The 16,303-nt window shown below is 47.2% G+C and overlaps 1 protein-coding gene across 9 annotated transcripts in view; it reads right to left on the bottom strand.

Annotated features, from left to right (window-relative positions):
* Nucleotides 1-16,303, bottom strand: part of CACNA1E (calcium voltage-gated channel subunit alpha1 E) — a 380,278-nt gene that overhangs the window by 296,632 nt on the left and 67,343 nt on the right. For all 9 annotated transcript variants that reach the window (XM_040446512.1, XM_040446504.1, XM_040446506.1 and 6 more), the window contains exon 2: nucleotides 13,148-13,414. In XM_040446512.1, coding sequence (XP_040302446.1) covers nucleotides 13,148-13,414 — 267 coding nt within the window. The remainder of the gene's footprint in view (nucleotides 1-13,147; nucleotides 13,415-16,303) is intronic.

Here is a 16,303-nt window from a genome sequence, read left to right as displayed (position 1 = left end):
CCCTCTTCTGACAGAACAGAGGTGGAGACCCAGAATACACAGAAACCCAAACAGATAAGGAGTAGTTCACCAGAAGGCCAACAACCCCTTAGAAGGAAATCTGCTCAGAGGCCAAGCTTGGATTCTAGGATGGATCCTTCCACTTGCCATCAATCAAGCTATCTGAAAACTGTGGCTACCATCTTGGTACAAACAAAAACAAAATCTGTGTTTGTTTAAAGCTGAGGGTTCTGAATATCTGATCTGCTTTTATAAAAAGCTTGCTGGGAAAATTCCACATCGTATTGCTCCTGAAGATATCTTTTCTTGGCTGTAAATCCTAATGTGCCCTTAGGGGCAATATCAATATAAAATCGGTATGAGACACATGCAAAGAAATATAGGCTTTGATGTAGGTTTTTAAAAAACTCATCTGAAAAAAGAAAAAGTAAACTCAGTAACTTTGAAAAGAAAAAAAGGCTCATGGAAAGACCCTCTATCTGCAGTTGTTGAGGGTCCGGGCCCCAGGCTTCCAGCTCTCGCTTGCTGTGTAAGTGGGCAAGTGAGTTAACCTCTCCACACCTTAATCCCCCAACTGTGGGATGTGGAAAACAAGAATGGGTATCTCTACAGAATTGCCACGAGGAATCAATGTAATAGTCTGTGGGACAAACTTAGCACAGTAATCTGGCACCTCATAAATACTCAATAAATGTTAGATATTTGTTAACTCTATCAACATTAGCGCTGCCACTAATACAGATCATGTTTACAAAAGGCTTTCGTACATATCAGCCTTGAAAGGTAGACAAAGTAGAGATAGCTATTTCCCCCTCACACCTGAAATCACTGAGGCTCAAAGAGGTTGCAAAACCACCGTGAGGTCACAAAAATGTTGGGTAATGGCAGTGCTCAGGTTGAAACCTGACAAAAGTCAGAAGAAAGGAGATGGTATTGTTAGAAGAACACTTAAGTTTAATGTCAATTTACCCAGAGTTAACCAGAGACTATCGATTAAGCTGTAGTCACAGCTACGTGCCAAACATCGTTCTAACATTTTATATGTATTATCCCACCTGATCTTCTGAAAAACTCTATACAATACACCTTATAGGTTAAAAGTCCTATTTCCATTTTGTGTTTGAGGCATCTGAAGCACAGCAAGGTTGAGTAGCTTCCCCAAGGCACACAGCTAGGAAGCTGTGGAGATGGTACCAAGATTTGAATCCAGAGGCCATGTTCTTAATGTTGACACTCTAATGCTTCCAAGCAGGGACTGCCATATCCTAATAGTAAGGTGATGCTTTCACCTTACTGGGCACTGGATTAGATGATGTCTAATCCCTTCAAATGCCGAGGTTCTAGGCTTTGACACTTCTATTTGCTAGTAAAGAGATAAAATAGTAAAGAGATAAGCGAGTCTCTGGAAATGATATTTAGCGTGGACTTTGGAGAAAGTAGAATGCTATATCCTAGCCTAAAATAGACATGAAATAGTCATAAAAGTATGTATTGATTCAGCAAGGCATGTGACAAGAATATCTTGCACAAAATTCTTACTAAATAAAGAAATATAAGCTGGCTAAAGAAGAGTACGGGAAATTTGAGAAAAGCTGAACAGTTGATGGGCACTGACCAATGCACTAATCATAAGCAGAAGGGAGGCCCCCCAATTCTAATGATATTCTTATCAGTTACTCGAATGAAAGCATAAAGCATATGTTCATCCAGTCTGCAGATGATGTGGAGCTCCGGGTAGAGAGCTCACTCATTAAACAGCAGGGTCTGAAGACCATGTGTAGTGGAAATCACTTAAATCTTAGACCACTGGGGTTCAAGATCACTGGTGGTGACCTTGGGCAAGTGACTTAATCTTCTATAGTTAAAATATAAATAATATTTCTCTCACTGGATTGCTGTTTTGTATAAATGCAGAGAGTCTCAAATTTGGTGGATACTCAATGAATGTTAATTCCCTGTCCCCACTTACAAAGAATCTCTACAGGAAGAGCTGTTGCACCAAAAGGAGATAAAATGTACTTGAAATAAACATGGAGTCCTGAATTTAGACTCAAAAATTAAATTGAGAAGAGAGTGAGAGAAAACTAACTCTGTCATCAATTCATATAAAAGATCCAGGGTTTATAGCTGATTGCGACATCAAGTCAGAAGCACAATGCCATTTCTAAAACAAAACAAAACAACTAAAAATTTTAATTTAAACAAATGTATTACATGTCAATGTTAATAAGCAATGCTCTGTGTTCTAGTAATTTAAATACTAATAAACAATGTTCTTTCCAAGGATTTTAATAAACCAGTACTAAAGCTTTGTGGTAACTGTTACAATAAAGCAATAAACCGGGTGCCATATGGGAGCCCAGAGGAGGGAGTTGGTCTTACTCTGCCAAGAGAAATGAAGGAAGGCTTCACGTAGGAAGTGACTGAGTATAGTCTTAAAGCCAGGAAGTCAAGGGGGGAGAAAGACGTTTCAGGCATGGCAAGCAGTAAGTGCACAGGCATGGAGGCCTGGGGGAGGCTGGTGCCATGAAACGTTAGCAGCCCACTGGAACAGTTGAAAAGAAAGTGATTATGGTGGTTCAGGCACATTGCCACCATGTGTAGAGTAGAGCCCTGCACACCAAGGTAGGGAAATCTTGCCCAATACAAAGCAAACAAATGACAGAACCCAGATAGGAACTTAGGCTTTCTGACTCATTATCTATCTATTCTCTCTACCTCTGCTGTCATATACTGTAGCACTAGCCATAGGTAGCTATTTAATTTAAATTAATTAAAGTTGGGGCGCCTGGGTGGCGCAGTGGGTTAAGCGTCCGACTTCAGCCAGGTCACGATCTCGCGGTCCGTGAGTTCGAGCCCCGCGTCGGGCTCTGGGCTGATAGCTCAGAGCCTGGAGCCTGTTTCCGATTCTGTGTCTCCCTCTCTCTCTGCCCCTCCCCCGTTCATGCTCTGTCTCTCTCTGTCCCCAAAATAAATAAACGTTGAAAAAAAAATTAAAAAAAAAAAAAGGAAAAAAAATAAATTAATTAAAGTTAAATGCAATTGAAAATTTAGTACTCAAACATAATAGCCACACGTCAAGTGCTCAAGAGCCACATGTGGCTACTGCTACTGTAGAAGCACAGATAAAAACATATCCATCATCACAGAAAGTCGTAGTCTACAGCACCATAGGACCATTAAGTGAATGAGAAGTAGACTGGGTTTGTATTGCTTTACAGAATAGAAACAGGAAACAAAATAAGTAGGTGGAAGCTATAAGGAAGAATATTTCAACATCCTACACCTCAGTGACAGAAGAGCATCTCATCACTAGAAGCTTGGTGGCCAACTATTACAGTGATTCCTGTATTGACTTAACGCTCTTGGGTGAGAATGCTTGCATTTGACCGTGGCAGTACAGCTGATTCACTAGTGCAAACATATCTCTGTAGATCCTTCACATGGAGTTCCTGTCACACTTGAATCTAAAGAATATGATGATAGTTTGGAAGTCACTATTCCTGATGGTCCAGCATCCCAACATCCCAGAATGTGGGAATTTTTTAACATACTCAGCATTTTTAAGCTGTGATCCATGAACCCCCTGAAACTGAATGCAAATTGTATGTGTATTTCTTTCAGGAAAGAGGGGTACATAGCACCAATCAGATTTCAATCAGAGTTGTGACCCCAGTACAGAAAGCAAATAAATGCTGTACTTGAGGGACTTGGCAGTCGGCAGAATTGCAACTGAGAATTGCAACTTGGCAGAATCATCCAACTGAGTCCAAAAAGACTCAGGTCATTCCTGACTCTAAGGTTCTATAACCTGAGCATCTAAAGACCATCACCCTGCAACTGAGCAATTTCGAGTCAAACATCCCCTGACCTTGTTCAAGGAGAAAAGAGATGAGATGAGTATAAAAGGACATGGAAATAACCCAAGGCACTAAAGTTGGATAATTCAGTCAAGTCGGGGTAGGAAGAAAGAAGAGAATCTGTCAACCTCTTCTGGAGATGCCCATTGGAAGCTCTCTCAGAAATCTTGATTGGTCATTTTCAATGACAGCCTACAGAAACAAGCACACCCAGTCAGATGGAATACCAGTTTACCAGCTGGAGAACTTGCCCAGTGAATCCAAATCTTGCTGAACTATCAATCCATTTCAAAAATTAGGACTTTTGTTCTAATCACCACCTGACAATATGACAATTGTACCAGGATTCATCTCCAGGTCCTAGAGTATTTATAGAGCTGAAAGGACTGATTTCTAGAACAATGCAGGGATTCCTCTGTTATCTGGCATAGCTAGAGAAGGACACTTTGGTCAATTTAACAAAAAAAGTGATAAAGAGCTACTTTAAATAATCAAAATGGATTATAAATTGCAAAATCTCTGAACACAACAAAGTGCACACACCATTCAAACCAAGCTGATCACAATGTAATGAATGCTTCATTGGTAAAATCCAGAAAGCACTATGACATTTTGTGGTGCCCAGGGGCCACTGGAACAAATCTCAATTGTTATTATACTACAGACCTCTGTACCCATTAATAAAGATCTCTATATAATAAAATGCCAGATAACAAATACTGTGTAGTTTTTTCACAGTCATTATTGGGTAACATAGAAACTGAAGTGGTTGATACCAAGATCGTGAGGTAGCTGAAGTTCGTCTTTCCAACCTCCAAATTCCCATTGTAATGACCCCACCAGCCATCCTGTGCCCTCACTACCTCCTAGCAACCTCCTCTCCCCACACTAGGGCCACACCTGTTCCTACAGGTCCAGGTCACTGCAACACTAGGCACATAATGTTTGCAACACTGGGCACATTGATGTTTGTTGTTAACCAAGAGTAACCAATTAATTAATTCACCCAACATAATTTTACCAAATGCTCAACATGAGCCAGTCTTGCATTAGATGCTGAAATTAAAGGGGGACTGTCCAGTGTCAGTTCTCAGAAGAGCCTGCCTTCACTTATAAGGTGTTAATGCCACTTATTAGCTACTATATCACTGCTCCCAAGATCATCTGTATTTTGACAGAGAAGTCCTGAAGCGTCACTATCTGAACCTAAAGGTAGCAGCAAGGCTTCAGGCTGGAATATGAGAGAGAAATTTGGGACGAAGACTCTCCTCAGTGATTTATAAAACTGGCCTTCTCTAAAGGTAATGCAGGGCAGATAATGAAACCGTGTCAAACAGCAGTTCTCAAAGTACGGTCAGCAGCATCAGTGTGAACTGGGGACTTGTGACAAATGCATATTCCCAGGACCTACTTCACTTTATAAGTGAATCTGAAACTCTGGCCATAGGGCCCAGAAATCTGTATTTTACGATGCCTTCAGTAGATCCTGAGTGCCACTAAGCTAGAGAACCAGTGACGTAGATAAAATGGGCAGTGCATATGTATGACTTTGACACAAAGAAACAAGATGAGGAATTAGCCTTGATGCTGATGGAAGTCACCTGCTGGAAGGAACAGTCTCTGACAGAATAGTAGCAAAAGAGTCCCCAACAACACACAGCTGGAAATTGCCAGGATGCTGGTGAGTGACTGTTGAAAATCCATTTCATGCTTTTTGACTCTGACCAGCCCCATGAGACAATGGTGTGGAAATTGAGAAAGAGGCACAGAAAGTTTGAAACACTTCAAACCTACACTAAGTTGAAGGTTGAGAAAGGCTTATGAAAACTAATCTCCCTCCCTGCATTGGTTTTCAGAGCCTCTTCTCTGGGTCCACAAGGCACACACAGTGTCTGGCATCTCAGCCACAGAAATTACACCAGAATCTAATTACTACAAGCCTCAGTTCTTGACATTGAGTAGAGAATTTCTTCCTTTCCCCTCTAATCTGTTACCCACCAATCAGCCACATCCTCTTCATCCCTTCTTTAAAGGGGACAGCTATATAGACACCCCACTCCCGGCTCTACTGACAGAAGCCTTTAGAAAGCTAAAGCATACATCTGACACAGGCTTTCCAAATTCTCCAGGGATGGGGAGAACAGAGGCACCACAAATGCAGCATGAACAAATGCAGCAAAAAAAAAAAAAAAAAATGTAGCCTCAAAATTATGCAGAGCTGCAACAGCAATTCAAATCAACCACCCACAGGCAAAAAGACCACACTTGGCACAGGTGCCATGCACAGCCTCTCCCTGAAGCCCTGCACTGGCTGGACCATAGGAGCCTGTAGCTGGAGCCTAGCCTGGAGTCACATTCCCAAGCCCTGCCCACCTGCATCAGGGATGAACTACCACTTTAAAAAAGAACCTTTTTTTTTTTTTTTAATATTGTAAAGGACTAAGAGTAGAACTGCCTAGTCCTACAAATTTGGAACTCAACATGCAATTAAAAAAAAAAAAAAGGCACTCCTAAGAAGTACCCACCGCTCTGCCAGGGGCAGGGTGGGAAGTATCGTGGATAACTGACACGTTTTAGTCATTCAGTGCCATTCTCCTTAATCTGGCCCATTTTTCCTTCTTAAGTACACACCTCCTGGCTGCTCCTTGCTTTCCAGAAACAGTGATATGGGGGGCTCATTAGAGTTTATAGCCAAAGACTGGCCAAAGATATAGGGAATGGAAGATTAAGTAAACATACCTGGGCTATTCAGTGAGCAAAAGTAACCACAGCCATCCCCCGAAAGTAGGACTGACACATAAGAGACCATCAGGTTGGAGGAGCCTAAAAACTCGGTGCTGTACTTTCTGCTCTTCAGTAAGAGTGACGCTGGAAACGAGCTAGTGAGCCCATACACAAGTCCTCTCTGTGCAGGTCCAGAATGCTTGGGAGGGGAAGTGTTGCCACACGTCACTGGCATTTCTTTCCCTCCTCGACAGGAACTGCTTAAAAAAAATTTTTTTGATGTATCTCCCCCCCCCGCGCGGCCCACAGAGAGAGTGAGAGAGAGAGAGTGGGGGAGAGGCAGAGAGAGAGAGAGAGAGGGAGACACAGAATCTGAAGCAGGCACCAGGCTCTGAGCTATTAGCACAGAGCCTGACATGGGGCTCGAACTCATGAACTGTGAGATCGTGACATGAGCCAAAGTCAGACGCTTAACCGACTGAGCCACCCAGGCACCCCTTTTTCAGATTTTTTTAATGTTTATTTAGTTTTGAGAGAGAGACAGAGTACAAGCAGGGGAGGGGCAGAGAGGGAGACACAGAATCTGAAGCCGGTTCCAGGTTCTGATCTGTCAGCACAGAGCCCAATGTGGGGCTTGAACTCATGAACTGTGACATCATGACCTGAGCTGAATCAGATGCTCAATGGACTGAGCCACCCAGGCACCCCCAAAAGGGACTGCTTTAAAAGCCACGTAACGGTGCAGATGACAGAGCGGATGGGGAGTGGTACACATTAATTTCAGTACCTGCTCACCCTTCCAAATTCCTATGTGAAGTCCCACTCAAATTTGAAAAGAAATAATTACAGAAGCCTCCTGAGCTCTATGGTTCAGCATTTATTAGCGTAAGACCTGGAATGACAAGAGCGTTCAGAGTGACAAGTACTTGGGGGACATAAATATCTCCTAGTTAACCATTTCTCTGAATAGAGGAGGGGAGTAGCTGCATATTTATGGGGCACCCAAATGTAACAGGACTGGGTAGGAGGCAGTCATTATAAAAGCAGCAAGAAAAAGCATGTTAAAAGAGATCTCTACACCCCTCCCCAGCCAGCTCCCCCACTACCTTTCTTTGTGTCCTAGTCCCACTGCAAAAAACAGAGGATGTAGACGAAAAAGTCCATCTGTGAAGCCGGTCCTCGGCAAGAGACCTTGCTTGTATCCAAGTAGACAAATAACCTTCCTTTTCTGAAAATCCTAGAGAAAACCCACACATATAATGAATTATTCACAAAGGCTGAACCTAAAAATGAGTGAGGGAGAAATACAGAAAGATGGAAAAGGGACAGAAGACAGCAGAAAGAGAAAGTCTCTCTCTTTGAATAAAAGGGTATTCATTACAGTCACGTCCAGGTTCCCTCTTTCCTGTCTGTGTGGTCAGTGAGAAACAGAGTGGCCTCTGATAGCTGGCTTGCATGGCTGGGCTTTTGGAGACCCGCAGCTTCCTGTGCAGCCTTGCGAATGACAAAAGGGAGGCTGCTGGGCTGCGGGTGGAAACCAAGGAGTCAAGGGTTTGCAGGAGTTCTGACAGCTTAGCGAATCTTGACTCCGTTTTATTTTAACTAAGAACATGAAGATAGGAGGAAACCAGATGTTCCTATGAAGAGGGGGGAAGCTGCAGAGATGGGGGGGAACCCTACATTTTATACAGCAGCAGCTAAAAAGAGATCAGCAATTCTGGATGGAGCTAATAAACTCCAAAGTCTGAATCTTTCAGAAGATAAAAAAGACCTGTGCTCATTATTTCCCTCCTCCTCCTTTAATTCATAGTGTGCATCCCGCCTGTTACAGGGAAAGCAAGTGGAGGGAAGAGGAGACATGGTGACACGCAAGCCAACAGACAAAACTATCGCGTCCAAGATATTTTCATCTCCAGCCTCCCGTCATTTCATTTCTGTCAAACTCCTTCGCTCCAGCTCGCTTTCCAGGCTGCATCCCAGTGGCAACTGGTCCCCACGACAAGGCATAGCCTGGTTTCCAGAGGAAATGAAGACCTTTCTCTAGCAGCCGCAGGGCCAGTGACAGTCACTGTCTGCTTCACTGTCTGCATCTGTGCCCAGGTACACAGAAGATGCGAAACCCTTCTGCATTATGTGATCATAGGATATAATTACAGACTCTGTCCTTGTTAGCTGCCACCCTCTGCCCTAATCAAGGCACTCTGACTCATGATCCATTAGCGTTACATCAAACCTGAAATTCTTGCCAAGATTACAGTCTACTATCCTGCAAGGTGCTGTATATTTATAGACAACCAGAACAGCAGAAAAGTTTATGTCAAAATGGGAGATGTGGACACTAAAGCTTTTAGTAATCCTCACCAAAATCCTCCAAAATAAATGCACATTTTTCAATGGGAAATTTACCATAATAAAGCACATAACCTCTGACCCAGAGCCAGAGTCTTTTGAGACTACAATGAAATTCTCTGCAACAAGAAATCATGGATGAGTATCTACAAGTTCATTATAATGAGCTTCAACATCTCAGCGGCTGCAAACACATTTGATCTTCCTACTTTAGGCCCTGTACATTTCTGCATGAAACATGTGTTCCCCTGCTGAGATGACCCACATCATCAGTGGGGAGGAAATCTCCTACTGCCCATCAATGGCACAGAGTCCCCAAGTCAGATATATTTCCTCCTCTCATCCTCTGACCTAAAAAAGTACGAACAAGTGTGGGGCATCTCACAAACCATGAGGGAGACATTGTATGTGTCCATAGAATCACTGGGTCTGGGAATGGAAGGGTTAGAGCTGGTTAGCATATGGCAGTGAATGTGGGATGACGCTCGGAGCAGCCAATTCCGTGAGGAAAAGAAAATCCTTTTGTTACATCTATTAGATGAGCAAGAAATAAATGGAAGAATCATATAGAATGTAATATCACATTTTAAATCAGATTAGCATTTTCAAAAAGGTTACGGTATCCACTGCAGAAAAGAGTGCCATAAGAAAATAAAATTATCTCCCTATGCAGATGTAGCTTCCAAGAAAAATGAAACACATTCAGAGTGGGCTGTAACTTACCACCATCTTTCATGACAAATCAGGGTTATTGTGGGCATTTCTTTCCATAACAACTAGACTTCCCCTATTAAATAACTGGAAAAGATTACCCCACCCACCCACGCAAGCCAGAGAATGCTACAAGTATAAATTAAATAATTCCTTTCACTTAACTGATCTTTTCAGGCCAATTTGTTAAAGACGAGTAATAGGCAGCATGAAGAGAGGCTAACACAGCACACAGAAGTGTTCCTTCCCTCCTAGACCCACGGTGACTTTCTGCAGCCCATAAAAGATGTGTAAGTCTCAGAGACATAGTGCACAAATAATCAAAGTCCTCAAGCATGTTACATGTTCCTATGTCAGTTCAAAGCAGGAGGTCTTAACACATTTTCTGAACAATCTTTCTTTTTTCCAAAAATCTGGCCCTTACAAACAGTAAAGAAGTGCTTCCCAGACTTTAATGTGCGTACTAACCACCTGGGGATTTTATTAAAATGCAGATTCTGATTCAGTAAATCTGAAGTGGGGCTCAAGGTCCTGAATTTTTAACAGGAACAGGCCCCCAGATGATTTGGTTGTTGGCTCTTTGCTTTTTTGAGAAGCAAAATCTAGAAGGCACGCTTCATTTAGAACTGAGACCCCTCTCTTCAGGGATGCTGAAATTTCTGAAGGACCCCATTAAAATAACAGCTGGTGTTTACTGGGTAATTAGGCAATGTTCTACAAACTGGACTTTTACTACCTCATTTAGTTCTCCCAGTAACTCATTATTATCACCCTCATTTTACAGATAAGGAAACTGAGTCACGAAGTAATTAAGTAACTTTTCAAGGTCACAGAGCTGGTGAAGGAACGGGAAATTTGAATGCAGACAGCCTGGCTCCAAAGTTTTACTGGTTAACCACGGCTCACAGTGCCACCCAGTAAGAAAAAGGGAGCGATTTCAGGAAGCTGGGTGTCCAGGTAGGAAGGAAAGCGAGACTAGCATCTCAGATGCAGTACTGGAGAAAACGCAGAACCCAAAGAAGCGCAATGTTTCCACACGGTCACCACCAGAGGGAATATATATTAGACAGTCTCGCTGTATAGCCAGGAGGGGGAAAAAAAGCAAACATGGTGTATTTTAAATTTTCCAACCAGGCTCCTCTACACACCTTAGCAGATGTTCTCTGAACACTGTTACAACAGCCTACACGCTGAAGAACCACTGAGAAACTTCCAGCTATGGGGATAGAAGAGGCCACTGGGACCAGGCTCTGGGCCAAGGCAGAGTACGATGCTGAAATCAACTCCCCATTCTCTCCTTTGACTCTCTTTGGTCCATCCTGGCCAAAGACAAGGAAAGGGCGGAGTAAAAACCACTGTCGCACCTTGCGCTCGCAACGCCTGGCAGAAAGGCGGTGTCTTTGCAGCGGAAGAGAAAACGTGAAAAGAGCCAACCACGTAGTATGGACCCCGTGCTTCATTTCCCAGCCCCGCGCCCCCCCCCCCCCCCAGTCTGGGCCCAGCCGGAAGTGCCCGAGGTGCTGAACCGGGCTGATCCCACTGCCGCGCGCACGCCTGGGGAGTTTCGGTGGCGCTGTCCTAGGTGCCAACGATGGCTGCTGGCACCCTTTGCCACCCGCGGGGTGGATGGGCGGCTTTGTCTACCGCCAGGAAACCGAGGGGCGCCTCGGTAAACACGACCCTAAGAGAGGGGCACAGTAAAGCAGCACCTGGAGTGTGGGGAATTTTAGAGAACTATAGAGGCGGACAGGGGAACGGAGCCCCGCGGGAGGAATCCGTAGAAACCTGACTAGAGGAGTGTTTGCTGCCGCAGCACGCAACACAATGAGATCTGTCCGCTTTGTGCTGCGCACCGGGCAGGCGGGACTGCAGGGACAGGACCCTTCCTCCTCCCCAGTATCCCCACCCCTAGATACGTTTAACTCAGCACGGAATGGCCCCGAAGCACTCTGTGGGGGTGGGAGGAGAAGGGGAGCACAGAGAGGAGGAGAGAGGAAGCCCAGCCAGGGGTGGTTGTGGGAGGATTTGAGCAGCAGCAGGAAGAATATCTGCTTCGAGATGCTCCTTCGTTTCTAATGAGGGGTGCTGCCTAGAAGCACCATGCGCCAGCCAATCGCAGTGCTGCTGAGGCAGAGAACTAGGGAAGAAGGAGGGGAAGGCCAGAGACTGGGGTGGGGGTAGTAGGGAGATGCCCAGGCCCTGGAGGAAGCGAGCCACGTGCCTCACTGATACTAGAGACCCAATGCAGCTCCAGCTGTCTCACTGCTGCACACCTGGAGGGTGGGGGTGGGGAGAGAGGAGGCTAGAGAAGACGACTAGGGGCCTCCTCTGCAGGTACATCCTTCCCAAGAAATTTCTTTCCACAAGCATCAAAGTCCCATGTCTCCAAACCTACTCCCCTATTTAAAGCCATGCCACTGGCTTGCTTCCTACTAAGCACCCTCCCCACCAACCCCAATTCCTAAAGACCTTGCCAGGTGCCCAAATTCTTAGTGAAGAACAAGGCGGTGAGATGCCTAATCAGCAGCCTGTATTTGGTGCACTTGATTAAACCTGCAAAGAAGCTCCTTCTATGCCTGTTCACCCTGAAACTGCCACCATCAGAGACACCCCCACCAGCTCTTTGCGGAGAGCAGTTCCTTTGGAGGTAGGGAGAGACAGACGGCTTGCACATCTCTGGGCACAGCTGATGAATTCAAGCTCAGCAGATCAACCTGAATCTTGGGCACAAGGAGAGCACTCAGCTGAGTCAAACATTCAGAGGCAGGAGTACCCAACCCAGGACTAAGAAAAGGATGGACTCCGATGAGCTGTTCTTTGGCTGAAAAGAAAACTCCACTCTGAGCGGTCTGGGCTGTATCATTAGAGATTGCCTCTGCTGACACAGTCATTCACTCCACTCTCAGTGGAACTTAAACTCAGTCCCCAGAGTTAGCTGAATCCCCAGCCAAATGGCTGTTTTATTTGTCCATTTGTCTATTTGTCTACAGGGTTTTGGCCCAGACTCTTGAAGCTTCTGAACTGATAAATCCCCTCAGGGAGCCTTGACTTCCCCACAAGCAGACAGTGCAGGTGTCTTTCCAGAGGGTGGGGATGCAGACAGAGGGGGTGTCTTTGAGGGAGGAAAGGGGAGTGAGTATGAAAGAAAACCCTGAGATTTGGGGCAATCCATTCTATGTGAAGGGCCTGAGGGGGCCTGAAAATCAGACAAAGCCCGGCCCAGAAAGGGGCAGACACAGCAACACCATGCACCCAGGGACACCAGAGATTTCCACATAGGAAAAATCAAAAACCAAGTCTTACCTTGAAAAGCACTAGTGCCCACACTGGTCTCTACAGACACCAAGCTTGCCCCTCAGGTGCACCGAAGTAGAGTGCACTCCAGCAAAGGGGCAAATTGGCACCAGGAAGGGGATGGGGGATAAATTCCATGCTAGATTTCCCCCCTTACCGGAAGAAATGCAAAGGGAGAGAGGGGAGTTATGGTGGGCAAGAAAGGATATGGCCAATCGATGAGCTTCTTGGCGTATTTCCTGACAATATTATCTTCTCCGAAGATGAACAGGGATCTGTTGACGGTGAAACAGTTCTGCCGGACGGGAATGGGGTTGTACAAAGCCATAGTCCGCGCCCTCTGCGCTTTCGACTGCTTGTAGGCGGCCGCTGGCCCCGAGGCCGGCACCGGGGTTCCTTGCCGGTTCCTGCTCTGGTCCGAGTCTCCATCGCCCGACCCCGGCCTGCCGACCACCGCCTCCCCGAAGCGAGCCATCCTGAAGTTTAAACAGACAGAAGACACACAAAGGTGATCGCGGCCGGACACCCGCACACAGCAACAAGCAGAGAGACACGGAGACTCAGAGCCGCATCCAGACGAGCACGGGGACCACCGCCTCCGGGGAGCCTCGCGAGCTCTTGAGAGAGGCGGCGGCAGCAGCAGCCCCGCTGCTCTGAACTGTTGAATCTAAATGCAACCTCTGCGAAGCTCCATTCCTCAAGGAGGAAAAAACAAAAAACAAAAAAAAACGGGGGGAGGGCTTGGGGGTGCTCAGTTTCTGGAGGCAATTTTTTTTTTTTTTCAAAATGCCAGTGTGTGGTGGCATTCGGGGACTGAAGAAGAGAGGGGTGGAGTAGGCTGCTCTTCAAACATAGCTCCTCTTCTGGCAGACGCACCACCTAGTTCTGGAAGACAGGCAGGCACCGGCCCGCTAGGTAACAGTTTGGTGATTTATTGGGGGTGGGGGTTGGGGAGGAAGGGAAAAATGAAAACAAAATAACTTAAAAAAAAAAAAAAAAGACAAGGACGGGGTTATGGTGACATGCTTTATAACGCCAGCCCCGGCAAGTCCATCTAAGAAATTCCACAGCCAAGACTTGGGTCTTTAAATCTGCCAGCACAGACGCATCCAAAGGTTGACAGAGAGGGAGGGGGGAGCGATACTGAGGTTCCTGCGCAAACCGCAACGCCCAAAATATCAAAAGAAGAAGTCAATCCAACCGGAGAGGGACAAACGACTTCAAAGCTCCTGCGCTTGGGATAGAAGTTGAGCAGCCTCCGGAGAGCAGCGGAGCCCGAGTGCCAGCATCCTGCCGGAGCGCTCGCCGCCGCCGCCGTCGCCGCCGCCTCCCCGGATCAGCATGCAACAGCGATCCGCGGCTGCGCCGGGGCGAGGGCGGGAGCGGGCGGGCGGCGAGCACTTGGGCGAGGGAGGAACAGGTTGCAGGCGAGCCTAGCCGTGGCCTGGCACGGGAGTTGTCCAAGGACCGAACTTCCTGCCGAACGGCTCGGCGTCTTCTGCCACCGACAGCCCCACTCCGGGAAGCAGAGGAGAGGTGGGGAAGGAAAGGAGAAGGCGAGGAGTTGGGGGTGGGAGGGGGGGCAGGCGGAGCGCAGAGGCGCAGCGAGGCGCGCGTTGGAGCGCCCGGAGAGGCGGGGGCGGGGCCGGTGAGGACAGGAGGGGCGGGGATGGAGCCGGAAGGACCCCGGCCGACCGCAGCTGCAGGGGCCTGGGAAGTGAGGTTGGTTTGGCTCATAGATTTATTTAGCCAGAAGGTAGCGGGCCACCTCCGCAGAGGTCCAGCAAGAGTCGCCTCTCCCGCAAGTAACGCCAGAGGAGAGAGGCAGGCGCAGCTGGCGGCGCGGCACGGTCCCCGCAAGAGAGCCGAGCCCAGGCCCGGCGGGGGCGCACACGCACGCGCGCACGCACTCGCGCCTTCCGTCCCCGCCGAGGCGCCGGCCGGTGCTGTGCCCCGCGCAGTGCCCGCCCAGGCGGGGTAGTCAAAGCCTTTGCGCCGTGCGCGCCGCGCTCCAGGGCCGGGTCGCTGCTTCTCCACACCTCCCAGTCTCCAAGGAACGCTGCCCAGGGATTTCCGCGGAGAAGGCAGCACCCTCTCCCTGTCTCCCCACTTAGCAACCCGCAGGCCCCGTGAGGCACGCTGGGACCACTGGGGGCTCCGCACCCTGCTGTTGGTGCCAGCTCCCCGCGGGAGCTTCTGCCCTCCCTAGGCAAATGCGATCTGGGGCGGCTTCTTGGGTTCAGCTCCGGAGGAGCCCTGCGCATCCATTTCTGGAAGAGTGGCCCAGATACTGGGGCCGGCGATGGTAGTTTGGGGCTAACACTACCCTTCTCAAAGTCTTATCAGGAGATCCTCCCACCCACACCTTTTACTCATAAGTCCGCTCCACTGACTTCCTCAAACCCACCCTGTTAATGAAGAAAAAACCAATTAGTATCTGAGCTGCGTTAAGTGGGAAAGGTGGACTCCAAGGCCCTGAGAAAGAGGGTTTAGCAACCACGCCCTTGTCCAAAGGTGACTCAGTGGTTTGAACGGAACACAGGTACCAGCCGCCCCCTCCCATGTCTCCAGTAGCTGGAACACACTTGCCTCTGCTTTTTTCCAATCTCAGCCTCAACACACAGCTCTATCCAAATCCTCCCCACATGAGCAATGTTAGAGAAAAGGAAGGGGCGGGTGGCTGAGGAAAGAAACAGAGTCTGACCAAGGCCAAGAGGTTGGGTGAATGCAGCTTCATGTGTCTGAAAGGCAGTGTGTCCCTGTGTGTGAGATTAACTGAGGGGAAGGGAAGGGACATCTGAGTGAGAGGCACGTGTGTTCCTATGTGTATGTGTATGTGTCTGTGGGCAAGGCCACGTGAGCACTGACGCAAGGTCTACTGTGTGAGAACATATGAGAACATGTGTGAAGGGAAATTCTCTGGGTACTGGAAACCCAAAGGAATGATGTCACTGCTGCCTTTGGGATGGCATGTTGACCTTTTGATTCAGGTTGATTCAGCCTGTTTCAGGCCAAATTACTACACAAGGTGTGTCAGCTCTAATTATTATTTTGACTTCACATTACTGCCTTACTCTGTCATTCTACCTACCTTAATTGGAGGGTCCTTTTCAGTCAGATACCTAGTCAGAAGTAAAAGGGAAGATGTTGCTATGAACCATGAGGTCCCTGTTCGTCACTCACAATGGTCACAAGTGGTCGTCTCAGTAACCCTGCAAACTGTGTAGATTAGAAAGGGCTTTCAGAAGTGAGCAAACCCGTGCTTTCAGGCAGAACCATAATCCATAGTACAAAATTCATTCAAATCAATCATCTGATAAATATTTTTGAGCACCAGACACTGTTGGCACTGAGGACATAATAAT

The sequence above is a fragment of the Herpailurus yagouaroundi genome, unplaced genomic scaffold, assembly GCF_014898765.1.
Source record: "Herpailurus yagouaroundi ecotype Mexico unplaced genomic scaffold, PumYag 195, whole genome shotgun sequence".
Lineage (NCBI taxonomy): Eukaryota > Metazoa > Chordata > Mammalia > Carnivora > Felidae > Herpailurus > Herpailurus yagouaroundi.
This window is presented reverse-complemented; position numbering and strand designations above follow the sequence as displayed.